The sequence below is a fragment of the Carcharhinus amblyrhynchos genome, chromosome 7 (genome assembly GCF_965287045.1).
Source record: "Carcharhinus amblyrhynchos chromosome 7, sCarAmb.v2.hapA, whole genome shotgun sequence".
In the NCBI taxonomy this organism is placed as follows: Eukaryota; Metazoa; Chordata; class Chondrichthyes; order Carcharhiniformes; family Carcharhinidae; genus Carcharhinus; species Carcharhinus amblyrhynchos.
The window spans coordinates 42,227,996-42,255,973 of record NC_137330.1 but is presented as its reverse complement, the minus strand read 5'-3'; the positions used below and the strand labels follow the sequence as shown (position 1 = coordinate 42,255,973).

The 27,978-nt window shown below is 43.2% G+C and overlaps 2 protein-coding genes across 7 annotated transcripts in view; one reads left to right on the top strand and one right to left on the bottom strand.

Annotated features, from left to right (window-relative positions):
• The window catches only part of gen1 (GEN1 Holliday junction 5' flap endonuclease), a 33,203-nt gene extending 12,596 nt beyond the window's left edge, over nt 1-20,607 (bottom strand). Inside the window, exons 1-9 of one of the 3 annotated variants that reach the window (XM_080192193.1) lie at nt 20,518-20,607; nt 16,883-17,084; nt 15,276-15,468; nt 9,799-9,975; nt 7,946-8,056; nt 6,181-6,254; nt 3,979-4,067; nt 2,136-2,286; nt 108-144 (exon numbers count right to left, since the gene is read on the bottom strand). In XM_080192193.1, the coding sequence (XP_080048319.1) occupies nt 108-144; nt 2,136-2,286; nt 3,979-4,067; nt 6,181-6,254; nt 7,946-8,056; nt 9,799-9,975; nt 15,276-15,468; nt 16,883-17,043 (993 nt within the window). In that variant the 5' untranslated portion in view covers nt 17,044-17,084; nt 20,518-20,607. Of the gene's footprint in view, nt 1-107; nt 145-2,135; nt 2,287-3,978; nt 4,068-6,180; nt 6,255-7,945; nt 8,057-9,798; nt 9,976-14,888; nt 15,090-15,275; nt 15,469-16,882; nt 17,422-20,517 lie in introns of those variants that run through there. The other 2 variants (XM_080192192.1, XM_080192194.1) reach the window with 2 other exon arrangements.
• Nucleotides 20,608-20,763: 156 nt separating this feature from the next.
• The window catches only part of LOC145344898 (structural maintenance of chromosomes protein 6-like), a 92,651-nt gene continuing 85,436 nt past the window's right edge, over nt 20,764-27,978 (top strand). For 2 of the 4 annotated variants that reach the window (XM_080192191.1, XM_080192189.1), the window contains exon 1: nt 20,765-20,856. The gene's annotated coding sequence lies outside the window, so the exon portion shown is untranslated. Of the gene's footprint in view, nt 20,857-26,819; nt 26,841-27,978 lie in introns of those variants that run through there. The other 2 variants (XR_013887002.1, XM_080192190.1) reach the window with 2 other exon arrangements.

Genomic DNA, 27,978 nt, shown 5'->3' with positions numbered 1-27,978 from the left:
TTGTATCTTCCAGCCAAGTTAGTATAAACTTCTTTAATAGTAAGTTAATGTTCACTACAGGTCTGTATCATAAGGAGTTAACATTAGAAAAACATTTTCACATTTACCTCTTCAAATGGGAAATGGTCACAGGCTCTTGCTTTTCTGAAAGAAAAAAGGAATTCAAATTTGTAGACAAAAACTCACATTTGTAGAGGCTTCACATCCAATGAATTATTTCTGCAACACCGTAGACAAGTGCTGCAGCAAATTTATGAACAGTATGGTCCCATAAACAGCAAATGATTGACCTAATAATCTACTTCTGAAATTGATTAAGATAGGGTAACTAGGATTCCCTGTTACTCTGAATTGCGCCATGCTACCTTTCTCACCAATCTAAGCAAGCTGAATGAAAATCAAAAAGATGGCACCCTCGTCAATACAACATTCTCAGCATTCACTTAAATATCAACCTAGATCAGTGTTTCCCAAACTTTAGCAGCTACAGAACCCTTTCAACTTCCAAGAGTACTGACACAACCCCGAAGAAGCAATTATTATGTTGAAGAGTTAAACCACAAATAAAAATAAATACTATTGTGCAATTCGTACAAACATAAGTCAATAAATACTTCCAAGTCTTACATTTTTGTAATTTTAATGGGAGGATTGATCCTAATCATTTGCTCACAAATTCATGCAACATTGAGAATGCTGCTGGGAAGCTGGATTCTCATTTCAGACCCACACCCCCAAAGAATGAGCACACGTACAGCCGCCTCTCACATTCCGCTCTCTCTCACACACACACATGTACGTTCTCAGCTCACTCACACGCACTCTTGGGTATTGCATTCAGTCAGCTCTGATGTAGGAGGTTAGAATATGCTAATAAAACACCTGACCATAGATTTATGAATCCTAACATGACACTAACTTGAGAATGAATGATCTTGGACTATGGGAACATAAGACAGCCAGGGCTGTTGCCATAGAAGACAGCTCTGTATGATTAACAAATATTTCTCATTTAAAACATGTATTTTGAATTTATAAGATGGATTTTTGCTTTTGGTTACATTTCATGAAACTTCAGTCAGTGACAAAATACAGCAGGTCCTGGTGGGAGAGGGAAGAAACAATAGATCCACTGAAAAGCAGTAATGCTATCAGCAGTGGTCAGAAACAAGATGGCTACCAATGCTAGCTTTACGAATAGGGCCATACAACTCCAAGTGATAATGCAAGTGTCCAACAGACAAAGTTTCTCAAGGTTGGACAAGAGTCACACGGGTTCAATTCAGTAGGAATCGTCCTCCCGTTTCATGCCCAGCTCTCATGTTATGGAACAGGAAGAGGATATTGTCCATAATTAATAACAAATTAGATTATGATGTGTATTTTTATTGGCTGGAGTTAATGACAGGATTATTGACTGATTTGCATTAATGATTATTGGATTATGTCTACCAGAAAAGTGGGCCATACAATTTGTTAAATGTATAATTGCGATTGTTTTTCAGACTGATATTGGGCTGCCCACATTCCTTACCTTGAGTGCAGGGCTTCCTCATATTATTCTCCCATTTGATCGTTTGGTTAAATAAAATTATGTCTTAAAAATCAGTGCACTGCATTTTGAGTCTCTGTATTAGCTTAAGTTTGAGCAATACATAGCCTCAGGAGGAAATCCCATCTGCAGTTCTTACACATGCACACACGCAGCTCTCACACACACGCACCTGGCTCTCTCCCAGGCGTGCACTCTCAGCTTTCACATGCCCAGGGCTTCGTCAGATGGCCACAGCACCGTCGCATGCACTGGGTTGCCTTGCACATGCACGCACAGAGCTTCCTCATACGCATCCCTTGCGAGGGCACAGCTCTCTTGCACATACTGGGTTGCCTCAGCGCAGGCATGGTGTGCAGACCTCACACACAGGAATATTTGAAAAATACTGAACAATTTGATAAGCCAGCTTTGAGCGAATGGAAGATAGCAGGTGCACTGGTAGACAATCAGACTAACCGAGACAGGCAATGCATTGAATACAACCGTGTTAACATATATGGGAACTGATATGACAAAAGTAATTTAAAGAAATTTTATGCTAACTTCAGATCTTTCACAGATGGAGCATAAAGGTACTTACTTTTTGATGTTACTCTCCACCAAACTGATTTTCCTGTTCCGCTCTGCCTGATGCCAGTCACAAGGGCATATATGATCATTTCCATGCGGTAAACAGCCTTTATCATTTGCACACAATTGACAGCCCTTGTTTCTATGTTCCTTAGCTAATCCTATATGGAACACAATAGGAAAATGTGCGATTCTTTTTTGTGATAAACTGAGAAACATATAGTTTGATCAAACTATGGTTTACACATTTTAGCTATGCAGTTACTTCAGCCATTAGCGATATAAGTCCATGATCTGGAATTCTCTCCATTAACTCTTCAGTTTCTCCACCTCTTTTTGAATCTACTTTACCCTTGCTCTCTTCCCCATTAGTCGCCTTCTTTGCCTCAGTGTTCAATTTTGTCTGATTTTCCCTCAGTAAAGCATTTTTAAACATTTTATGTTAAGAGTGCAATATAAATACAAATTGTTCTTGCTCAAAAGTAGCTGAAACTAAATAAATGAAAAAGTTAAAGGGTTTTGGTCCATGAAATCATAATTGATAGCCTGGATTGTACACCTCCTGCCCCTCACAATGGGTTTGAAATTCGAGATCCAGCATGTGGCCTTTATGCCGTCCATTTGCCCATCCCAGCCAGTCTGAAGTTTTACATGGGGCAGGGGAGTTCCTGGGTTGCATGCCCACTTTTAAGCCTCGAGTCCTTTAGGTGGCCAATTAACATCCACTCGAAGGCTTCATCCCATCTGTGCCATTATTTTACCCGTCACGGGGGAGGCCCATGCCAGGCTAGCACCCCTCGCTTTGTGGGCTAGTGTTTCCGGGCCCATTAATGGCACGCCTCCTTCCTTGGCATGAATTCTTCAACTGAGGCCATGACCCTTTTGCCAAGGCCCTGACTCCAGGCTTACCAGGGTTCCTTGGTGCGGTGGGACTACCTGGCTGCTGGTCCCAATGTATGGACTACAGAGCTGTCGGCAATTCAATTGACCAGCAGCTTTACTAAGGCGTGATTTCCTCCCAATAAAGATGCGGAAGTCTTATTTCAAAGCAATTAATATTAAACTGTGCGGCAGCCTTCTACATTGTAGGTGGGTTCTTACTGCAAACTTTTAGACATGGGTGGGCTGAGGGGTGCAAAGCACAGAGCCCCATAAAATCCAGGCCACCAGCTGCAGGGACTATCATGTAGCTAAAAGAGAACAGCAAGTTCTATGCCGCAGATCTTTTTGCTTGAATCTGCAAATAGGTATTCAAATATCATCAATGATGGGCATGTTTCAATTCAAATTCACTGTAACTGCATCCAATTTAATCTGCATCCACAAAATTAACACTATGGTGAACGGGAACTGTTCTAGTTCTTTGTTGACAAGGCTCCTCATTGCATAATGACAATCTCCCTTAGATGGGTTATCCACAGGTTGGTAATAAAGGCAAAGTATTGTTTGTATAGCAGCTGGTATGTGGATTAAGAGGAAAAATTGCAGTAACATTGTATATCTGTTTTATCTGAATGAGTTTACATAGATCTCCCATTGTTTTTAGTCACAGAAAGAGCTTTACACATCAGCTAAACTGTACTGTTTGACAGCATGAAGCCAAAGTTTGGGTAACCATTCTATTTTCCAACATCAGCATTTTTCAACTTAATGATAAACGTGTGAATTAAACAGATTAGTTTAATCACAGTGCTTAACAGATTTGTTTTTACACTTGTAAGCATATGGAGCTTGAAACTTTTCTGGGCTTTCCTGGGAAAAAATCAATTTTATTTTGCTAGCCTGTAAATGTGAATTCCACAAAAATTCTCTGAAGTGGTTTTTAAGAGTATATGAAAAGGAGAGCTGGCTACCTGGGTGTTGACATACTGAGCAGTGTGCTTTCTTTTCAACAGCCGTATGAGTTGCAATATCCTCAAATTCCAGTTTCCAGAGTTTAAACCTAGAAAGATTAGTGACAATGTGAATTAGTGTACCTTTAAGAAATTTTTATTTTAAATCATGTTCTTTGCAGTCTCCCAGCCTCAGCTGATGCAATTGTTGCCGAATTGGCTGGAGAAGTCCTTTTCTTGCTCCATAAGTGACTTAAATGGGGTTTGTTTATTTTTACTTTGGGATCTTTTATGACCCTGCATTGTTAAGAGGAAGACTGGTGGTGCATCATGTGTTTTGGACAGCTTTTTCTTTCATAGTGAATTCAAGATTTCATGTTCTGCTTTGGCTCACTGCAGTTTAGTTTCAGGAGGGATATCAAGCAGAAAAGAAGCATCTCTTTCTCTCTCCCTGGTTTTTGGAAGTTCTGCTGTTTCGCTGAAAGCAAGTCTTCTTGCCTTCTTGGCGTAGAGAATCTGCTGCTGGTGGCTTGAATGAGTGTATCAGAGGGCTGCTAGAAGTTACAAGACTACAAAATCAGGATTTTCAATTCTCCAATGAAACGACTCAATTACAATATCACTTTAGTCTTTGCTGTGTCAAACGTGTGAAGAGAGTCTTTTTTTGTCTAAAGGAAGTTTTGTTTGATTAAAAGGTCTTAGATACAGGGTTATACATTATCGTGGTTGTTTTGTTTTTGTTTGTAATTGATAAAAATTGATGAAAGCTAACTTTCTTTCCATACATGTTAATGACAATCTTAAATAGACCTTGTTTGATAAAAGCTCCCTAGTGGGTCATTTGAACCATGCCTTAAGTGAAACATATGCTTCCCCTGGCTAAATTCAAAGTGCAAAACATATGATCCAGGTGGGCTTCATAAAACACTTTGGAGTTCCTGACCTGAATTATAACAGTTACTTTCTTTCACATTTTGACTTTTCTTTTTACTATCATCAATTAAAATTGGTAATTACAAAATATTTAATCTTTAAGAACTTATTCATAACAGCCTTTGTAATCTGGCTGTAAAACTCGCTGCAAAGCTTTTTATAAACTGAGCCCACTCTCCACATATTTATATTTGGAAGTGGATCATGGAGACAGAAGAAAGTAGACCATTTTGAAGCTAAAATAGCTACATTAGATATTCAGTGAATACTACAGTGCAGAAGACGCGCTTTGGCCCATCGAGTCTGCACCGATAAATGAGACACCCTGACCTGTCGACCTAATCCCACTTGACAGCACTTGGCCCACAGCCTTGAATATTATGGCATGCCAAGTACTCACCCAGGTACTTTTTAAAGGATGTGAGGCATCCCACCTCCACCACCCTCCTAGGCAGCGCATTTTAGACTGTCACTACCCTCCAAGTAAAAAGGATTTTCCTCGAATCCCCCCAAACCTCCCATCACTCACTTTTAGCTGGTGTCCCCTCGTAACTGACCCTTCAACTAAGGGGAACAGCTGCTCGCGATCTACGTTGTCCATGCCCCCCATAATCTTGAACACCTCGATCGCGTCTCCCTTCAGTCTTCTCTGCTCCAATGAAAACAACTCAAGCCTATCCAACCTTTCTTCATAACTTAAATGTTCTAACCCAGGCAGTATCCTGATGAATCTCCTCTGCACCTGCTCCAGCGCATTCATGTCCTCCCAAAATGTGGCAACCAGAACTCCACATAGTACTCCAACTGTGGCCTCAAAGAAGTTCTATACAACTCCATCACGACCTCTCTGCTTTTATGATATATACCCCAATTGATAAAGACATGTGTGCCTATGCCTTTCTCATCACCCTATTTACTTCCTTTCTGCCTTTAGAGATCTATGGACAAACATGGCATGGCCCCTTTGTTCTTCGAAACTTCTCAGTGTCAGACCTTACACAATATATTTCCTTGTCAAAGTAGAGTAACTGGACAAGATGGATGAGAGAGGAGAAAGAAAGAGGATTGCTTGATCAACATAGGTAAAGCAACATTTTAGATATAATTGTGATTAGTCATTTACTTTCATAGTTTTGGGTTGTCAAGAGTAGTGAAGTAAATATTGATGTTTGTGCAGTCTTATGACTGTGATGTTAGTGTTATTTCAGCACAACAGTTTGTAAATGAAAAAAGTTGATCAGGGAGATAAGGGATTCTTTATACCTGTTGGCAGCCTAAAGAATATTTTACCTCTGAAGAAGGCTCTGTCCATTCATTGTCTCAACTAATCTCAAAGCCTGTTCCTTTCCAACCCCCGGAACACCCTAGAACGAGAAATAACAACACATATATAATATATAAAAACTTTAAAGTTATTTTTAAATAAAATTTAAATGTAAAGTACTCAAGAGAAAATCACAATTAAGAGATTTAAAACTAATTAAAAACTAATTAAAAACTATTAAAATATTAAAAACTAATAAAATCAATTTTGTGACAGCTTATAGACTCTGGAATACAATTTTAAATGTTCAGTTTTTATCAAACTTTTAAAGCATTTTGCAGCATATGCCATTACTTGGAAATGAAATTAGAAATTTTATCACATCAGATTTTCAAAACACATGAGAGTATTTTCCTGATGCATTGAAGTCATACGTCACTTACAAGGAATTATTTTAGTTTCATTTTAAAATCTTCCATGGCCTTTGTCCCACATTCTACCGGTAATTGATTTTTACAATGCAATTCTCTTACAAAAATAAAAGTTGTTTAAATTCCTTATGCTTAACTATAAACTGTACTCCTTTGTCACCCAAACCAGTTATTGAAAATTAAAAGCAGTGTCTCCAACGCCAATGCACAAAACCAATTTCATCTCTAATACTTCCCCACACTCATCTGCTTTCTGATGTCCGTGCTTCTTATTTGTCAAATAAATTCGTAATGACATTTGTTTAGGTCACTTCAGTTAATTCAGGTCACAGGTAATTCAGGTCACAAACTCCAAAGTGTTTTATGAAGTTCGCCTGGATCATAAATTTTGCACTTTGAATTTGGCTAGGGTGAGCACGAGATGCTTCACTTTAGGAATGATTCAACTGACCTACTAGGGAGCTTTTAATCAAACAAAGTTTGTTTAAGTATATAGTTGACATGTATAGAAAGAAAATTAGCAATAACTTTTACTAATTTATAAACAAAGAAAAAGAAACATGATATTCTATAAACTTTAACAGCTAAATACCATTCCAACCAAACAAGTCCCATAAACAAAACCCTCGCCATGGGTTTAATACAACAAATACGAATGTTCACATGATGCTGGAACTCAGTCCTTTGGGTGGAGAATTGAAATTCTGACTTCCCAGCCTTGTAATTTCTGTTAGCCATCTTGATACACACCCAGACCAGCTTCAAGCTAGAATAGCTTCCCAAAACGTCAGGGGGAGAGAGACTCTAGGCAAGCCAATCACCAACTGCAGAATTCCTACTCCAAGAAAACCAGTAGACCTGCTTCCAGTTGGCCAGCAAAATCTATAATACCAGCGAGAGGGAGGAAAACACTTTTCCACTTGACAACCAGGACAGCTTTTAACTAAACTAACAACTAACAGTCCCAAAGCTGAAAGTGAAACTTTAAATTCACTTTAAAGAAAAAAACTGTCCAAAACACATGATCTGCCACTTCCCCATAGCAATGCAGGGTTATAAAACAAATCCTAGAAAGTACCAGAGGCCTAGAGTAAAAATAAACAAAACCCCACTCAAACCATTGAAGCAGCAATAAAAGGACTTTGAGCAGCCACCCTGGCAACAAAGAAAAAAAACCCCAAGCTGCTTAGCTGTAGAAAGAAAAATTTAAAAGGTATACTAACATCACACATTACATGTAATACAAATTGTGTTTTTCTTTTAAATTTAATTTCACTAATTTGGCAGAAGGATCAATGTTAAAACATTTAAGTGCGACGTAACACTGTTACTATATCCACAACTTTTGACTGGCCCTTACCTTTGGCAAATAATCACAGCCAAGCAAAATTGCAAAACCAATCAGCGCATCTCGATCAAGCCCCAATTTGGATTGAATTACTGACATTTTGTAGCAGTCCACATGAGGGTCCTATTAAAGAAAATGGAGAATATAAAATGATTTATATCCTTCCTTGAGGAACAGAATAGAGATGAAAGTTGTGGAAAGATCTGATCACTCAATACTGGCTTACTGGTCTGTGCACTCAATGGGGGTGTAGTGATGACCATGATGACATTTAATCTATCCCCTTCATCTAGCTAACAATGTGTTATCATGAGGAGAAGCCTTAAAGAGGGAAAACTTGGAGTTATCTAATCTATTGGATACAAGTGAAAGAAGTGATTTATTGCAATTGTACAGGGGATTGGTGAGGCCACACCTGGAGTGTTGTGTGCAGTTTTGATGTCCTTATCTGAGGAAGGATGCTCTTGCTACAGTGGGAATACAGCAAAGATTTACCAGGCTGATTCCAGGTGTGGTAGCTCTATCATGAGGAGAAACCAAGTTGATTAAGATTGTATTCATTGGAGTTTAGACTAGAGAGGGGGGAATCTCATAGAAACTTATAAAATTTTAACAGGATTAGACAGGGTAGATTCAAAAAGAGTGTTCCTGATGGCGGAGAGAACTCGGGGTCATGGTTTGAGGATAAGGGGTAAACTTTTTAGGACTGAGTTCAGGAAAGATTTCTTCACCCAAAGAGTGGTGAATCTGTGGAATTCACTACCACAGAAAGTAGTTAAGCCGAAACATTGTGTGATTTCAAGAACAAATTAGGTGTAGCTCTTGGGACTAAATGGATCAAAGAATATGGGGGGGAAGGAAGGTGGGATCAGGGTATTGAATTTGATCACCCATAATCGAAATGAGTGGCAGAGCAGGCTCGATGGACTGTATGACCTACAGCTGCTTCTATTTTCTATATTTGTCTAATGTGATACCGGGTACAGAAAAGAGGTTATACAGTTTTCTAATTAAATATATTACTATCCAATCCAATGTGGACCTTATTTTTAAAACAATCTTTTCACTAGATTTCTACTATGTGCAAACTGAGACAAATGTTTCCGACCAGGAGAACAGAATGCTTCTACTGTGGTATCAAAGGCTTTATCGAGAGATATTTGCAAATTAAACTGTTTTTATTTTATGACCCAGTAACATACAGAAAAAGTGAATGATGGAAAATGAAGGCTGGTGAAAAAGATTGTATTAAGGTTTTCTACAAAAAGCTGAAAGCCCATAACATTCTCTTAGTGGTCTATTTGCTTTGTTAGCTGGTTATAATTAATAACTCTTCATAGAATCTCTACATAAACAGGTCATCTGACCCATCAAGTCTGCACTAACTCTTCCCTCTGCAGTAACCCCGTACATTTACCAATACTAATCCGCCTTTTCTATCCAATTTTGGAAAATAAGAGGCAATTTAGCAATGGCCAATCTACTAATCTGCATATCTTTGAACTGTGGGAGGAAACCAGAGGACCTTGAGGACATGCAAACTCCACAGAAGTCACACAAGAATTGAACCTGGGTACTTGGCGCTCTGAGGCAGCACTGTCCTACCTTGCCACCCTTCTATGGTTCTAATTTTTATAGATCTTTAACAGTTCCACAGTAGTTTGAGGTTTTTTTTGCATTTGCAATTTCTCTGCTATTCAGCTCTAAATTGCTGCTATTTTGTTTTGAGGTGTTTAAACCAGTAGGTCAGCCACAGACAAAACATAACAGGAAATGCTTGAAAAGACAATTAATGTGCAATAGTTTTGAATTTAAGAAACAAGTACCATTAATATTGCTGAAGTCATCACACATTTTACAGATACCTTTGTGCTCATGGTGAAGTTTCTGTACACAATCTGAGCTCCGTACAAGAAAACATCCCCATCATTGGTGATGCAACCATCAACATATCCATTTTCATTTAGATAAGCACACATAGCTTCAGCCTCTCCAGCTGCACAAACCCATGGGATGCCCAAACAATCCAGCAATTCACAACACTGGAAAAGAAACCAAACAAATCAAAACATATTCTACAATTACAAGAAATCTTTGGTAAGGGTTTCAATTTGTGAAAGACAGAGGAATGGGAGTTTGCGAGATCAAAAGAATTTGAACTTAAAGTTTATTTATTAGTGTCACAAGTGGGCTTACATGAACACTGCAATGAAGTTATTGTAAAAACCATAGAATCACACAGTACAAAAGGAAGCCATTTGGACCATCGAGTCTGCACCAACCACAATCCGACCCAGGTCCTATCCCTATACCCCTATGCATTTACCCTAGCTAGTCCCCCTGATACTGAGGGGGAATTTAACATGGCCAATTCACCAAACCGGCACATCTTTGGAGTTTGGGAACTCACCGGAGCACCCGGAGGAAACCCACACAGACACGGGAGAATGTGCAAACTCTACACAGGCAGTGACCCAAGCCAGGACTCGAACCTGGGTCCCTGGCACTGTGAGGCAGCAGTGCTAACCACTGTCACCGTGCTGCCCAATCCCGGAGTCACCACAATCCAGCACCTGTTCGGGTACACTGAGGAAGAATTTAGATTGGCCAATGCACCTACCCAGCATGTCTTTTGGAACGTGGGAGAAAGCCGAAATACTTGGAGGAAATCCACGCAGACACAGGAAGAACGTGTAGACTCTGCACAGACAGTCACCCAAGCCGGGAATCGAACTTGAGTCCCTGTCACTGCGAGGCAGCAGTGCCAACTACTGTGCCACCCATAGGTTGTTCTTAATGTTAAACCTGGGACCACGGCACAGTGAGACACCACTTTGCCACCCTTATATAGCACTTTTAATGTGATAAAACACCACAAAGCATCTCTCAGGAGCAGACAGCCAAAATCTTGCTCAATTAGGTAGGTACCAAGGAATGTTTTAAAGAAGAAAAATCTGTGAGGCAAAAAAATTTAGGAGGTGGTAACAACCAGAGAATTGCTTATGCAAGGATGTGGAAAACTTGATCAGGTTCAAAAATAAGGCCCAGTAACAAAGTTTGCACACAACAGAACTCAAATAAATACACTTATCTTAAAAGCCTGCAAATCTCTGAAGTGACAATAAGCTTCCAAACTATGAACAAAACTGGCCTTTGTTGGGTCTCTTGAGCCCTTTACATTACTGGCAGTGACCTCATCCTGAGTCACAGTCAATGACTTCAAAGCCCAGACATCCAGATCTTCAGCACTTGAAAGCGTCAAACCCACCCCATGATTTCAATTACTCTATTAGCCTTTATTGGATACATTTTGAAGGCATGCCTGCAAGTTGGAAAGCTGCCGACTTACAGGTGCTGAATGCGTCCTCCCTGTGCTGCAACATATTATTCAGTCTAAGTAAGCATTCCAAACTATTTATTAAGGATTCTCAGGAGCTTGACAGGGCAGATGATGAGAAGTTGTTTCCCCTTATAGGAGAGTCTAGGACCAGAGTGCATAATGTCAGAACAAGGGATCATCCATTTAAGACAGTAATGAGGAGGAATTTCTTCTCTCAGAAAGTAGTGAGTGTGTGGAATTCTTTACCACAAAGGTTGGGTTGTTTAGTATGGTGAAGGCTGCGATTTTTACAGATTGAACAGTTTTTTAACAATCAGGGAATCAAGGGTTGTGGAAATAAAGAAGGAAAGTGGAGTTGAGGGACATCACATCAGGTTTGTCATGGTCTCACTGAATGGCAGTCAGACTCAGTGGGCTGACTGACCTACTTTTGCTATGTCTTTGGTCAGTTATAAGACCATATCAAGCTTCACAATTGCCTCTACATCTTCTTTAAATATAATATCTGTGATGACCAAGTACAATTAATCACAATGGAAGTAACATTCTTAAAATAGGATTGTTGATTGAAAGTTATTCCGCCCCTACTCTGCTTAAAATCTAAAGCAATATATTTTAAAACTCCACAAGCATGATTCCCAATTTTAAATTTTACTCTAAAACTTAATAACACATTTTGAAAATACCAATGTATGCAGGCGGCACGAATGGCAGAATGGTTAGCACTGCTGCCTCACAGCGCCAGGGACCTGGATTTGATTCCTGGCTTGGGTCACTGTCTGTATGGAGTTTGCACAGTAAACAGTCTGACAAAACCAGGTTTAAGTCCAACCGATTTATTTGATAGTAAACTCACTAGCTTTCGAGGTTAGCCCCTTCGTCAGGTGAATGGAGAGTTCTGGCCTCAGACAGTTTACAGATTACTGATTAGAATGCGAATCTTTACACCTAACCTGCTATTCAAGTCTTAAAGTGGCTAACAATGTGAGTGGAAGGAGCACTGATCACAGGTTAAAGAGATGTGTATTGTCTCCAGACAGTACAGTAAGTGAGGTTTTGCAAACCTAGGCAAGTCACGGGGGTTACAGACAGTGCAACATGAACCCAAGATCCCTGTTGAGACCGTCCTCATGTGTGCGGGACTTGGCTATCAAAGTTATGAGGACGGTCTCAACAGGGATCTTGGGTTCATGTTGCACTGTCTGTAACCCCCGTGACTTGCCTGGGTTTGCAAAACCTCACTTACTGTACTGTCTGGAGACAATACACATCTCTTTAACCTGTGATCAGTGCTCCTTCCACTCACATTGTTAGCCACTTTAAGACTTGAATAGCAGGTTAGGTGTAAAGATTCGCATTCTAATCAGTAATCTGTAAACTGTCTGAGGCCAGAACTCTCCATTCACCTGACGAAGGGGCTAACCTCGAAAGCTAGTGAGTTTACTATCAAATAAATCGGTTGGACTTAAACCTGGTGTTGTCAGACTGTTTACTGTGTTTACCCCAGTCCAACGCCGGCATATCCACATCTTGTATGGAGTTTGCACATTCTTCCTGTGTCTGCCTGGGTTTCCTCCGGGCGCTCCGGTTTCCTCCCACATTCTGAAAGATGTGCTGGTTAGATACATTGACCCGAACAGGCACCGAAATGCGGCAACTAGGGGAATTTCACAGTAACTTCATTGCAGTGTTAATTTAAGCCTTACTTGTGACTAATAAATAAAACTTTAACTCACCACACCATAAGAAATCATCATGCTTCATGAAGATTGCATAATTTTTTGCCTGATACCAATAAAACTTTGAAGGATCTACTTTCAGTTCAACACAATGTTAAGCAAAACAAATCTAACTATAGTACCCTGGAAACATCCTGTCTCTTCTGCCCATTTGGGTGATTTTAGAAACATTTCTCTCACTCTCAGCCACAAAAATGCGGCTTGTATGTCAAAAAACCTACACTTCCATGAACATGTAGCTAGAAGTGCCAAGCAGATTCTTAACTTAGTTTTCAAGCTGTGGAAATGTCCATTCTTTCATCTATATCACCCAGTCACTTTTCAAGTTCCTAGTTACTGGCTGTTTTAGATTTAAGGATTCTGCAAGAATTTTTTCAGTGAAAATCTACTCATATGACATAGCTTTTAGCTGATACCTTGGAATAAACTTTAAAATCTCTCCAACTATCTAATGTCCTTTGTTTTGTCAATCGATAGTTTATCCTCAAGTTGTTGGTAGCCTTCAAAACTTCACAGCCTCCAGGACTTCTGCTTCAAGTTCTGTTCTGAGCCTGCTCTGTGACTCTTATTTCATTGCTTAATCTATTCAAACTACATCCTTTGTTTGAACATAAGAACAAGGAGCAGGAGTACATCATCCAGCCCTTCGAGCCTGCCCCGCCATTCAATAAGATCATGGCTGATCTGTCGTGTCTCAGTTCCACATTCCCGCCCTCTCCCCATAACCCTTAATCCCCTCGCTTATTAAAAACCCATCAATCCACGTCTTAAAAATATTTAGCGAGGCAGCCTCCACCACCTCAACAGGCAGCGAATTCCAGAGATTCACCACCCTTTGAGTGAAGAAGTTCCTCCTCAACTCCGTTCTAAACCACCCCCCCCTTTATCTTGAGGCTGTGCCCCCTAGTCCTACTGTCCTTTCTGAGCGGGAAGAGCCTCTCCACCTCTATCCTATCCATCCCATTCATCATTTTATACGTCTCAATGAGATCTCCCCTCATTCTTCTAAACTCTAACGAGTACAAGCCTAGTTTATTCAGCCTCTCCTCATAGCTCAATCCCCTCAACTCCGGTATCAGCCTAGTAAACCTCCTCTGCACTCCCTCCAAGGCCAAAATATCCTTGCGTAAGTACGGCGACCAAAACTGCACACAGTACTCCAGCACAATTTGCACAATTGCACAGTGAAAATAACTATGGGAACACTCCTTAGCACTTTCCTTCTCCAGCGTAAGTTATTTCTGAACTCACCATCAGTAGTTATGTTATGCTTTCTTATTTTCCAGTCCTTCAACACATTTTAACAGTTCATAGGTCTTATTCTTGGTCATCATCTTGACCATTCAGCTGAACTGGAACTTATCACTAGCTTTTCGTGGACAATTACCACATCCCTCCATTCACTGGACCTCATATGGAATATATATCACCTGAGTAGCCACTCTTGGCAATTGGCGTGCAGATGTGAGCCTGGAGGTGTGATAGTCCTGCGATGTGTCATCATTCAAGTTATCACTGTCCAGCCTGTGATGCACCACGTTCTGTTATTCAAAACCATCATCACAAAACACACAAACATTTAAGGCAAAAGAGGCCCCATTTACTTCTATCAATTGACAAATGATTCTAATTAATTCTGATGAATCATGAGAAAAATCGTAACAGTTTAATTGTCATATTTGTCTTACCAAGGCCTTTCCATCTCCTATGGCATTCTATTTAAGGCATAACAAATTCCTTGAATTGAACACCCAGACGATCCTATGGCACATTAGTGCTAATTGATCTTTTTAAGAGACTGCAGTTTTGATTAAAACCTGTCTTCCTTCATGCAAAACAACCAAAGATGCAGAAAACTTTGAACAAATTGCAATACCTTTTAGAGGCAGAGGACTACCACACCTCGACAGTTAATGATTTCTTCCAAAGACTAATTGCTGGGACTAAGTCTTCTGCATACATTTGATGGATGTTAACCGACAGGCATGCTTTGCCTCAGAGGTGTATAAGAATGAAACAGCTGCCATTTTGGCACCCTAACGGCAGTCATATCGAGCCTAACGTTACCCTTTTAACTCTAAAAATTGAAGAGGTCCTTTAAGTATAAAGCATATTAATATTCTCTCAAATTCAGAGAACAAATCTAAACATTGAATGTGATTTTTATTTAGATTGGCAGCTTGTAAAGTCATAAATATTTAAACTGAGTTATAGTAAATATTTTCATTTGGCAAGAAATGTTTACTTCTAAGACATTACCAACCTCTTTAAGAACAGATTTAAAATGGGTTCTTTTTGTTTGAGCAGAAAAGCTGCTTGGCTTTCTGGGCAAACCACGCCTTGCCTCATTCCGTTTACTTATTGTGTCAGCCTTCAGCTTTGGTGCATTGCCTTCTATCACAAAGATAAGTCTCACATCCATCAAGGTGAGACATGAAATGCGAAAAAACAAATTTCTAAAATTAAAGCAAAGCATAGATCAACATCAATAATGATCAAGTGTAAAACAAGAAAAATATAATGCAAATGCTGAATATCAAATAAACCAGAAATGTCTGAATAAAGATTAAACCTGAAATGCGAACTTGCCCTTTTCTGAATTGATGGCTGTTCTAAGTATTTCTAACGTTTCCTGTTTTTGACTAACATCAGTAATAATTATACCAATAATGACATGCCTACAATAAGCTGCAAATATAATCTAATATACAGAATGCGTTTATGGTTGTGATATTGATTCCAAAGTCCCTTGCTGTGTAGGAAATGCTGCTGAAATGAGAAACCTCAATAGTTCCATACAAGGATCATTTAGATCTTAAAATTTAACTTATTTCGTCCCACAGGTGCTGCCAGATATGCAGAATTAATGTAACATTTTCTATTTATATTTCAGATTTCCAGCATTTTTTATTCAACCCCAATAGTATGTTGCTTTCATATGGAATTCTGTATTTGGTAGGAGGCAAAATTGGATCTCTAATCTCTTGAGTTGTTTCTTTTTTATTCCTGTTCTATTTTGCACATTTATGGCGGCCCTACAACCTCATTGGTGTAGTTCTGAAGTCACATGTTGGCCAAGCCAGGTAAGAGTGGCAGATGTCTTTCCCTAAAGGACATTCATTAGTGAACCAGATTTTGTTTTACAGTGATTGTCGATAGTTGTTATAGTCACCATTACTGAGACTAGCTTTATTCGTCATATTTATTAATTGAACTTAAATTCCACAGGCTACGAGAGTGGGATCTGAACTTATGCTAAGAAGGCATTTGCCTAGGCTTCTGGATTACTAGTCTGATAACATTACCACTACATTACTATCACCCTATTTGGTACATGATGCACACCAATGTTCATTGTAGGACCATGTTGGTCAGAGTATTAGTGCCGCAGTAATAACATACATGGTTTCTCGTGAAGGCCCACCTTCCCAACTGCGCCTGAGGTGTGGTGATCCTCAGGTTAAATCACCAATCAGCTCTTCACCCTCAAAGGGGAGAGCAACCTATGGTCATTTGGGACTATGGAAATTTTACATGCTTTTGTTGATTTCTTACATGGATAGCTTTTGATCTCAATGTGTCAGTGGACAGGCCAGGTGCTTCACAAGGGAAGGGAAAATAAGAAAGTCTTTGAGGTATTCTTGCTCCGCCAGCAACTAATTTAAGGCAGTGGTTAAGATATTCAGAACTTGCACTCTTCGTAGATAATATGGAAACAAAATGAGAGCAAGTAAGTCACTTAACTGCCCTCTGAAATGGCCTCACAATTTCATTCATTTAAATGACAATTAGGGATGGGCAACAAATACTGACCTCGTCAGCAACGCTCACATCCCATGAAAGATCATATAACACTTGATATTCTGTTACCTGAGGTGTGGTTTGGTGACTGTTCCCATCATGCCTTTTACAGTTTGAGCCTCACAAACCCATAAGCTCATATCCACAGCCAATGTTTTCCCTTTAAGATTTTGTAACGGAACATATTCTTTTACAGGCTCCAAAATCTGCCACAGATCATTCACTCCCATGATTGCAGCTTTTATTCCAGATCACTGGCTGCTAGGTTTTCCTAAACAAAGGGCAAAAATACAGCAAGCAAACAGTCAAGGATATAAAAGTTGTTCTTTTAAATATTAAAAATAACACAATCAGCATGGCTCAGCTGGTAGCATCTTTGCCAGAGTCAAAGTTGTGGGTTCAATATCATCCAAAAGGACAATGCCAAATCCTGGTTTTGCAACGTTCTTTGCATCCCTACCCCATACCCACCGACCATTACATCCTCTCACATCATTTCTCTCTCTCTGGCAAGACTTCCTCTCTGTCAGGCAGTTCATCCAAGTACAGTTCTGTCTTTCTTGGCACAATTCTGACTCCTTCCTGGGGTATGTCAACCCCTCCATCTCCACCTCTCCCCCCCGGTTGGGGTAAAGTCACCGCCCCCCCTCCCCCGGAGTACAACGAGCTCCATCTCCTGTCCCCCACAGTACAGACCCCCCTTCCCCATTCCAAGGTACAGTCCACTCCCTCCTCTGGAATACAGTTCCCACTTCTCTCTTCCCCTCTGGGTACAGTCTGTCCTGATGTGGGTATGCCGGCGTTGGACTGGCGTAAACACAGTAAAAAGTCTGACAACACCAGGTTTTAGTCCAACCTATTTATTTGATAATATTCTCACAAGCTTTCGAGGGGTTACCCTCTTCGTCAGGTGAATGGAGAGTTCTGGCCTCAGACAGAGCATATAAAGCACAGACAGTTTAGAGATTACTGATTAAAATGCGAATCCTTACACCTAACCTGCTGTTCAAGACCTGAAGTGGCTGACAATGTGAGTGGTAGGAGCACTGATCACAGTTTAAAGAGATGTGTATTGTCTCCAGACAGTACAGTAAGTGAGGTTTTGCAAACCCAGGCAAGTCACGGGGTTACAGATAGTGCGACATGAACCCAAGATCCCTGTTGAGACCGTCCTCATGTGTGCGGAACTTGGCTATCAGTCTCTGCTCAGCGACTCTGCGCAGAGTCGCTGAGCAGAGACTGATAGCCAAGTTCCGCACACATGAGGACGGTCTCAACAGGGATCTTGGGTTCATGTCGCACTATCTGTAACCCCCGTGACTTGCCTGGGTTTGCAAAATCTCACTTACTGTACTGTCTGGAGACAATACACATCTCTTTAAACTGTGATCAGTGCTCCTACCACTCACATTGTCAGCCACTTCAGGTCTTGAACAGCAGGTTAGGTGTAAGGATTCGCATTTTAATCAGTAATCTCTAAACTGTCTGTGCTTTATATGCTCTGTCTGAGGCCAGAACTCTCCATTCACCTGACGAAGAGGGTAACCCCTCGAAAGCTTGTGAGAATATTATCAAATAAATAGGTTGGACTAAAACCTGGTGTTGTCAGACTTTTTACTGTGTTTACAGTCTGTCCCCCAGGTACAGGCCCCCTATCCTTGTCCCTGAGATATAGTTCCGTTACCCCCGTCTCCTCATGGGTTACAGTTTCCTCCGTCCTCTGCCCCGATAGACAGGCCTGTCCCCCACTTCTGCCCCACGGTACAGGCCCGCCCCCTGCTTCCTCTCCCCCGAGGTAAAGTTCCCCCAACTTCCTCTCCCATGAGGTACAGTCCATTCCCCTCCTCTGGGATACAGCTACTCCCCCCCAACCTCCGGGTACAATCCCACATTCCCCTCCTCTCTTCCGGAGTACAACTCCCCTCCCAGGGTACAGTTCCCCCCTTCCTCTGCACCCAGTGGTACAGTTCTCTCCCTTCTTCTCCTACAGGGTACAGTTCCATCCTCACCACCAGGGTACAGTCTGGCCCCCGGGGTACTGGCCACCCTCCCAGGATACAGTCCCGTTCCCTGCCTTCTCTCCCCCAGATTACTGTCCGCCCCTCCCCTCCCCCAGGGTACTGTATCCCTCCCCCCGCTGGAGGTAGAGCTGCACCCCCTCCCTCACCCCCCCCCCCCACAGGGTAGAGCTGCACTCCCTCCTTCCACCCCCCCCAGGGTAGAGCTGCACTCCCTCCTTCCACCCCCCCAGGGTAGAGTTGCACTCCCTCCTTCCACCCCCCCAGGGTAGAGCTGCACTCCCTCCTTCCACCCCCCCAGGGTAGAGCTGCACTCCCTCCTTCCACCCCCCCAGGGTAGAGTTGCACTCCCTCCTTTTCCCCCCACAGGGTAGAGCTGCACTCCCTCCTTCCACCCCCCACAGGGTAGAGCTGCACTCCCTCCTTCCACCCCCCCAGGGTAGAGCTGCACTCCCTCCTTCCACCCCCCCAGGGTAGAGTTGCACTCCCTCCTTTTCCCCCCCAGGGTAGAGTTGCACGCCATCCTCCCAGCAACCCCCCCCCCCCCAGGGGTAGAGGTACACTCCCTCCCCCCCCCAAGGGTAGAGGTGCACTCCCTCCTCCTCCCCCCCCCCAGGGTAGAGGTGCACTCCCTCCTCCGCCCCCCCCCCAGGGTAGAGGTGCACTCCCTCCCCCCCCCTCCAGGGTAGAACTGCACTCCCTCCCCCCCCCAGGGTAGAACTGCACTCCCTCCCCCCGCCGCCCCCCCCAGGGTAGAACTGCACTCCCTCCCCCCCAGGGTAGAGCTGCACTCCCCCTCCCCACCACCAGGGTAGAGCTGCACTCCCTCCTTCGCCCGCCCCCCCCCCCCCCGGGAAGAGGTGCACTCCCTCCTTCCCCCCCCCCCCCCCCCCAGGGGCTGCACTCCCTCCTCCCCCCCCCCCCAGGGTAGAGCTGCACTCCCTCCTTCGTCCCCCCCCCCCCCCCCGGCCAGGGAAGAGGTGCACTCCCTCCTTCCCCCCCTCCCCAGGGGCTGCACTCCCTCCTCCCCCCCCTCCCAGGGTAGAGGTACACTCCCTCCTTCCCCCCCTCCCAGGGTAGAGGTACACTCCCTCCTCCCCCCCTCCCAGGGTAGAGGTACACTCCCTCCTCCCCCCCACCCCCCCCGGGTAGAGCTGCACCCCCTCCCCGCGGCCTTCTCCGGCTCTCTCCCGGGGGTACAGTTTCCCTCTCCCTCTCTCCCGGGGGTACAGTTTCCCTCTCCCTCTCTCCCGGGGGTACAGTTTCCCTCTCCCTCTCTCCCGGGGGTACAGTTTCCCTCTCCCTCTCTCCCGGGGGTACAGTTTCCCTCTCCCTCTCTCCCGGGGGTACAGTTTCCCTCTCCCTCTCTCCCGGGGGTACAGTTTCCCTCTCCCTCTCTCCCGGGGGTACAGTTTCCCTCTCCCTCTCCCTCTCTCCCGGGGGTACAGTTTCCCTCTCCCTCTCCCTCTCTCCCGGGGGTACAGTTTTCCTCTCTGCACCTTCTCCACAGTTTCAGTTGATTTAAATTTCGCGCTCTGGGCTCCCATGGTGTTTATTTACAATTTCCATGCAAATTGGCAGCAGCGGTCAGGTAACAAATTACAACGAATTGGGGTATATACAATAACGTGCATATATGAGCGCAGGGAATAAAATACCGCAGCGTTTTAAATATAAACCACAAACCTGAGCAAATCCAACCGTCAAAAAGACCCCAGAAAATCACGCATGCGCATAACCTAATCGACAGGGACGGCTTTCAAACATGCGCATTATGCACCATCCGATGCTGTGCGCCGATGGGAACCGAGTCTGTATCAGCGACCGAAACAAAGAACGCCGGCATTGGAGATGCGCAGTATGGAGCTGTTGGTTTGGGCTAGCCGGCTTCAGTGCGCAAGCCCACGAGTCCCAGCCGGAAGTGAAGCGCGAGTCAGCCGTTTGAGGATGCGCGTGCGCACATCTGTACCGAAGTTTGAACTGAGTTTGGGCGGATTTGGGTCGAGGAGGATCGCAGCTGGGGAGGTGAGTAATGGACGAGGCGGACCTGGCTCAGCGAGCGGGAGCGTGTTGGTCTGCGGCTGAGGATTGTGTTCTCTCCTGGCCTCCGAGCCGGTGTTATTTGTCACTTGAAATGCGGCCCCGGGAGAAGGTGTGAGTCCGGGCTTGCCCCGGGCCCCAGCCGCTTGGCCGGGAGAAAACAGGTTCCGAGGGCGTGTAACTGGAGGAGGAGAGGAAAGTGGCATGGTATTCACAACGCACCATCATCCCATTGGCCAAGCAGATCCATGTTGTTTATGTTCCAACGGGTTTCCATCTGACCCCATCGACCTGATCCTCAATTCTCTTCAAACCATCCTCCCCCCCCAATCATTTGCCTGTCGGGATTCATAGATTCCCTTACAGTGGAGGAGGCCATTTGGCCCATCCAGCCTGCACCGATAACAATCCCACTCTGGTCTACCCTCTACATTTACCCAGCTAATCCTCCTGACACTAGAGGGCAATTTAGCAAGGCCAATCAAGGTAACCAGCACATCTAGGACTGTGGGAGGAAAGTGGAGCACTCAGAGGAAACCCACACAGACGTGGGGAGAATGTGCAAACTCCACAAAGGCGGTGATCCTAGGCTGGAATTGAACCTGAGCTACTCTTGTGATTTGATTTGACTTATTATTTGTCATATGTATCAACACAGTGAAAAGTATTGTTTCTTGCGCGCTATACAGACAAAACATACCATTCGTAAGAACATAAGAAATAGGAGCAGGAGTAGGCCATCTAGCCCTTCGAGCCTGCCCCGCCATTCAATTAGATCATGGCTGATCTGTCGAGGCTCAGTTCCACATTCCCACCCTCTCCCCATAACCCTTAATCCCCTCGCTTATCAAAAACCCATTAACCCGCGTCTTAAAAATAGTGAGGCAGCCTCCACCACTTCAACGGGCAGAGAATTCCAGAGATTCGCCACCCTTTGAGTGAAGAAGTTCCTCCTCAACTCTGTTCTAAACCACCCCCCCTTTATCTTGAGGCTGTGCCCCCTAGTTCTACTGTCCTTTCTGAGCGGGAAGAGTCTCTCCACCTCTATCCTATCCATCCCATTCATCATCTTATATGTCTCAATGAGACCTCCCCTCATTCTTCTAAACTCTAACGAGTACAAGCCCAGTCTATTCAGCCTCTCCTCATAGCTCAACCCCCTCAACTCTGGTTTCAGCCTAGTAAACCTCCTCTGCACTCCCTCCAAGGCCAAAATATCCTTGCGTAAGTGCGGCGACCAAAACTGCACACAGTACTCCAGCTGCGGCCTCACCAATGCCCTATACAGCTGCAGCAAGACCTCCCTACTTTTATATTCAATCCCCCTCGCTATGAAGGCCAGCATCCCATTCGCCTTCCTGACCACCTGCTGCACCTGCAGGCTGGGTTTTTGCGACTCATGCACAAGGACCCCGAGGTCCCTCTGCACCGTCGCCTGCTGCAGTTTTTCACCACGTAAGTAATAGTCCTTCCTACCATTATTCTTACCAAAGTGGACCACCTCGCACTTGCCAACATTAAATTCCATTTGCCAGTTCCTGGCCCATTTACCCAGCCTATCTAAATCCTTCTGCAGACTCTCCACGCAATTTGCCATTCCACCAATCTTGGTGTCATCAGCAAATTTCGATACCATACACTCGGTTCTCTCCTCCAGATCATCTATATAAATGGTAAATAGCTGAGGCCCCAGCACTGACCCCTGGGGCACTCCACTAGTCACCAACCGCCAATCCGAATAGCACCCATTAACCCCCACTCTCCGCCTCCTACTTGACAACCAATCCTCTGAGGCGGGTAGAATTAGGGACCTTGTGGTGAAGCATCCTCTTGGGGAGAGTGATCATTGTATGGTGGAGTTTCTGGTGCAGATGGAGGAGGAGAAAGTGGGTTCCCGGACACGTGTCCTTTGTTTGAACAGAGGGGAGTATGGTAGGATGAGAGAAGAATTGGCGAATGTTGACTGGGGGAGCGCGTTGGAAGGTAGGTCTGCTGAGGAGCAGTGAAGGATCTTCAAGGAGACCTTTCTTGGTGCTCAGCAGAAATTTATTCCGATGGTTAAAAAGGACCGTAGGAGGAGAGGTAATAAGCCGTGGATAACGAAGGAGGTGAAGGAAAGTGTTAAATTAAAAGCGGAGGCGTTTAGAGTAGCTAAGAGTAGTGGGCGAGAAGAGGATTGGGAGAGGTTTAAATGTCAACAAAGATTGACAAAGAAGTTGATAAAGAAGCGTAGGAGAAACTATGAAGCTGGGCTAGCGCTTAATATAAAAAAGGATAGCAAGAGTTTTTATAAATATACAAAAAGGAAGAGGCTGGCTAGGGTGAACGTTGGACCCTTAGAGGATGAGAGGGGGTACTTAGTGGTAGGGGATGGGGAAATGGCTGAGGTCTTGAATAACTTTTTTGTTTCGGTCTTCACGGAGGAAGACGTGAATAATTTGCCGGGTGTTAGCGATGGAAAGGTGGTCGGACTGGAGGGTCTCGATGACATTATTGTTACTAGAAAGGCAGTGCTCGACAGACTGGTGGGACTGATCGTGGACAAGTCCCCAGGACCGGATGGAATGCATCCGAGGGTTCTGAAAGAAATGGCAGAGGTGATAGTGGATGCCTTGGTGGTTATTTTCCAAACGTCTCTGGATTCCGGGGAAGTGTCGGAAGATTGGAAAGCGGCTAATGTTATGCAGTTGTTTAAGAAGGGTGGCAGGCAAAAGGCAGGGAATTATAGGCCGGTTAGTTTAACGTCTGTTGTGAGTAAAATGTTAGAATCCGTCATCAAGGAGGAAATAGCGAGGCATTTTGAGGGGAATTGCTTGATAGAGCAGACGCAGCACGGTTTCGTTAAGGGGAAGTCGTGTCTGACAAATTTACTGGAGTTCTATGAGAATGTGTCTAGGGCGGTGGATAGAGGAGAGCTGGTGGATGTGGTCTTTCTTGATTTTCAGAAGGCATTTGACAAGGTACCTCACGAGGTTATTGCAGAAGGTAAGGGGGCATGGAGTTGGGGGTAGGGTGAAGAAAATGAGAGTGTGCAGAATGTAGTGTTACAGTCATAGCTAGGGTGTAGAGAAAGATCAGCTTAACGCAAGGTAAGTCCATTCTGACAGCAGCAGAAGATGGGCACACGGCCTCCTCCACTGTAAGGGATTCTGTGAACCTGGATATGCACATGATGGGGGGAGGGTGGTTTGAAGGGAATTGAGGGTCAGGTTGATGGGGTCAAATGAGAAAGATCCGTTGGAATATAAACAATAATATGGATCTGCTTGGCCAAATGGGATGATGGTGTGCTGTGAATACTATGCAACTTTCCTTCCCTCCTCCAGGGAAGAAGTGTTCTTGAGTTGGTTGGAATGTGACCTCAGACTTTTGTATTTTTTTCCCGAATGAAGAAGGTAGAAGAGAGAATGTCAGGAGTACATGGGGCCCTTAATTATGCTGCCTACACTGCTGACGCAGCAGGAAGTATAGACAGAGGCAATGGATGGGAGGCTTGTTTGCGTGATGGACTGACTACACTCACAATCTTTTGTAGTTCCTTTTGATCTTGGGTAGAGCAGGAGCCATTCCAAGCTGTGACACAACCAGAAAGAATGCTTTCGATGGTGCATCTGTAAATGTTAGTGAGAGTTGTAGCTGACATGCTAAAGTTCCTTAGTCTTCTGAGAAAGTCGAGGCGTTGGTGAGCTTTCTTAACTATAGTGTCAGCATGGGCAGCGATTAGGACAGGTTGTTGGTGATCTGGATGGCTAAAAAAACTTGAAGCTCTTTACCCTTTCCACTTTGTCTCTGATGTAGACGGGCATGTTCTCCTTTACGTTTCCTGAAACTGATGACGATTTCCTTCATTTTGTTGACATTGAGGGAGAGATTATTGTTGCCACACCAGTTCACCAGATTCTCTCTCTCATTCCTGTACTCTGTCTTGCCATTGTTTGAGATCTGACCCACTACGGTTGTGGCGTCAGCAAACTTGAAAATCGATGCGGAGGGGAATTTGGCCACACAGTCAGGTGTATAACGAGTATAATAGGGGACTGAGAGCAGTTTTGTGGGGCACTGGTGTTGAGGATGGTTGTGGAGGGGGTGTTGTTGGCTATCCTTGTGGTTAGGAAGTTCAGGACCTGGTCGCAGAGGGAGGTGTCGAATCCCAGGCCACGGAGTTTGGAGATGAGTTTCATGGAAATAATAATGTTGAAGGCTGAACTGTAGTCAATAAATAGGAGTCTGACATAAGTGTCCTTGTTACCTAGGTGTTCCAGGGTTGAGTGCAGGGCCAGGGAAATGATGTGCCCAGCATCTGATTGAGAATTCCAGCTAGAAAAGTTTCTCCTGAATTCTCTATTGGTAACTATCATATATTAATGATCTTGGACTTTGGGCCCCCCGGCAAGTATAAACACATTATTTTACATCCATCTGATTTAATTTTTTTCATAATTTGGTCAACCCTCTTTCCAGAGATGGATAGAATCTCTATTCAGATGTCACCCTTGTAAATTTTTAAGAACACTACCTCTCATACCTGTGCATCATTTTTCGCAACATATGTTAGTACGGTGCGATGTTTCAAACATGCCTTGACTCTGTCCTTTACCAGCAACGGTGTGGACTCAAAAGTCTTTTCCTGGATTGTGGTTTTCATGAGCCAAACAAATGAAATCTTAGCGAGTGACCCTGAACACATCCTCATAACCCATTCATAAACATGGATTTTGTTTCAGTCACTACCAGTGACTCTATTTGTAATGTATTAATTTCAGCTATTTGCCAGCCTTTTGTAGACATTGACTGGTAGGTGGACAGTTGAGTTCTCCAATGCCATGACCGCTGAGATTCATTTGTGAGATTGCATAATGAGTGTCCGCAAAAATGTGTGAGATATTATAGTGAGTGTGCACAAACTGTTTAACTACATGGAGATGGCATCTCAGCTAAGGTTAACTTTTCTCCCGTTCAAAGCTCCATGTGTGAGAATATGGGTTGATCCTTTACTTTACATGGGGGCATGTAGGAACATTAGAATAGGAGTCAGCTATTTAATTTCTCTAGACAATTTTGCCATTGTGAAATTATGCCTGATCTATACGGAGCTGCATAAACCTGCTTTTATGCTGTATCACTTAAGATATTTGGGCAACAAAAACCTTACCAACCTCAGATTTAAAATTTACAATTGATTGAGTATGAATTGCAATTTGTGGAAGAGTTCCAAATTTTTACCTTTTTTGTTTAGATTTCATTCCTGAATGTTCTGATTTTTTTTTATGATTAGTCTCTAATCTTCTATTCTGCAACCATCAGAAATCATTTCTCTGTAACTACTAATGTGTTCCCTGTCATGATACCTCTGTCAAACCAGCTGAATGAGTGATTTCCTTGAAGTTGGTGATACAATGCCTTTACTATTTAGTGTGTGCACCCATAGATATTGAAAAACATGCAACCAAAAACACACTTTAAATGTAAGCAACAACAAAATCACTGGAAATACGTTAAGTGCTCACTCAGTATCTGTAAAATGAAAAGTTAGGGCATGTTCTTTTCTAAAATGGTCCGAATAAATCGACAGCCTCCGTAATACACTCTTGTGTCTATACCTTGAGTTGCTGACATCTGGATGAGTTACTTTTTGTCCTTAAAGATCTAGTTATATAACATAGACTGAAGCTACCTCTAATAAGTAATAGTGATGCTATGAACTTTAATATCGTCACTCCTTGTTTGTTGTAGTTCTATGTATTAATAATTAAACACTCAGCAGGTTACCATTTAACTTACAAGGGATTAAAAATTAAAACAATGCCAGAAATCTGAAATTGACAGCAGAAAACTTTGAAAATAAACCAGCAAGTTAGTACTTGAAAAGAGTAAGATGGATTCATGTTTGCAGAATATTTTAAAAGTTATTTCACAGAGATAACCAGAATAGAGTAATAACAATCAGGGAGAGCAGAAGAGAATGCCAGGTAGTGATTGTGTAGTTATTCTACATTTGCAAAATTGTATAAATGGCAAATTGAAAAACCACAAAGGTGGCTAATTTGGGAATATCATGCTATTGTGCATGTTTGATTTGAAGTGTTGTAATATGCTGTCTGTGGTAAATTATGAATGGTATTTTAACTTTTGCTGTGAGCTAAGGAGTGTGATAAATTTATTTTCCTGTTGTGCTGATTTCCTGACAATCCTTTGGGGAAAACACAGTAAGAAGTTTCACAACACCAGGTTAAAGTCCAAGTTTATTTGATAGTAAACTCACTAGCTTTTGGGGTTTGCCCCTTTGTCAGGTGAGTGGAGAGTTCTGGTCTCAAACAGAGCATATAAAGGGACGCGCAGTTTACAGAATACTGATTAGAATGCAAGTCTTTACAGGTAATCAATTCTTAAAGGTGCAGACAATGTGAGCGGAGATAGCATTGAGCATAGGTTAAAGAGATGTGTATTGTCTCCAGACAGGACAGTAAGTGAGATGTTACAAGCCTAGGCAGGTCATGGGGGTGACAGATAGTGTGACATGAACCCAAGATCCCGGTTGAGGCCATCCTCATGTATGCGGAACTTGGCTATCAGTTTCTGCTCAGCGATTCTGCGCTGTCGTATGTCATGAAGGCCGCCTTGGAGAATGTTTACCTGAAGATCAGAGGCCAAATGCCCATGACCACTGAAGTGCTTGCCAACAGGAAGGGAACAGTCTTGACTGATGATTGTCGAGCAATGTTCATCCTTTGCGGAAGCAGTGTTTCATGAGAGCACAACTCTATTTCTCTTTCTCTTTTTGATTTCGAGCAGCTGATTGACAAAGCAGTTCCAGGATTTATTTTCATTATGTAGAGATAATTACTTGTAATTTCCTGGAAAGTTCTGGCATCACATGGCATTGAAATGACATTGCACTTGTCTTTTCAAGGCATATTCTTACATAAATGAAACACTACCAGTGCAATGTCTTGAATCCAGCTATCCATACGCCAGAGTTGTCTGAAAACTATGTATTTTTAGAATGTGCTCAAGTTTAATTGAGTAATGTTAAAAAGAACTTGCGAGAAGAATTAGGCTAGACACAGTATTGGCACATTGTGGAACAGGCACCAAAAGAGAAAATGC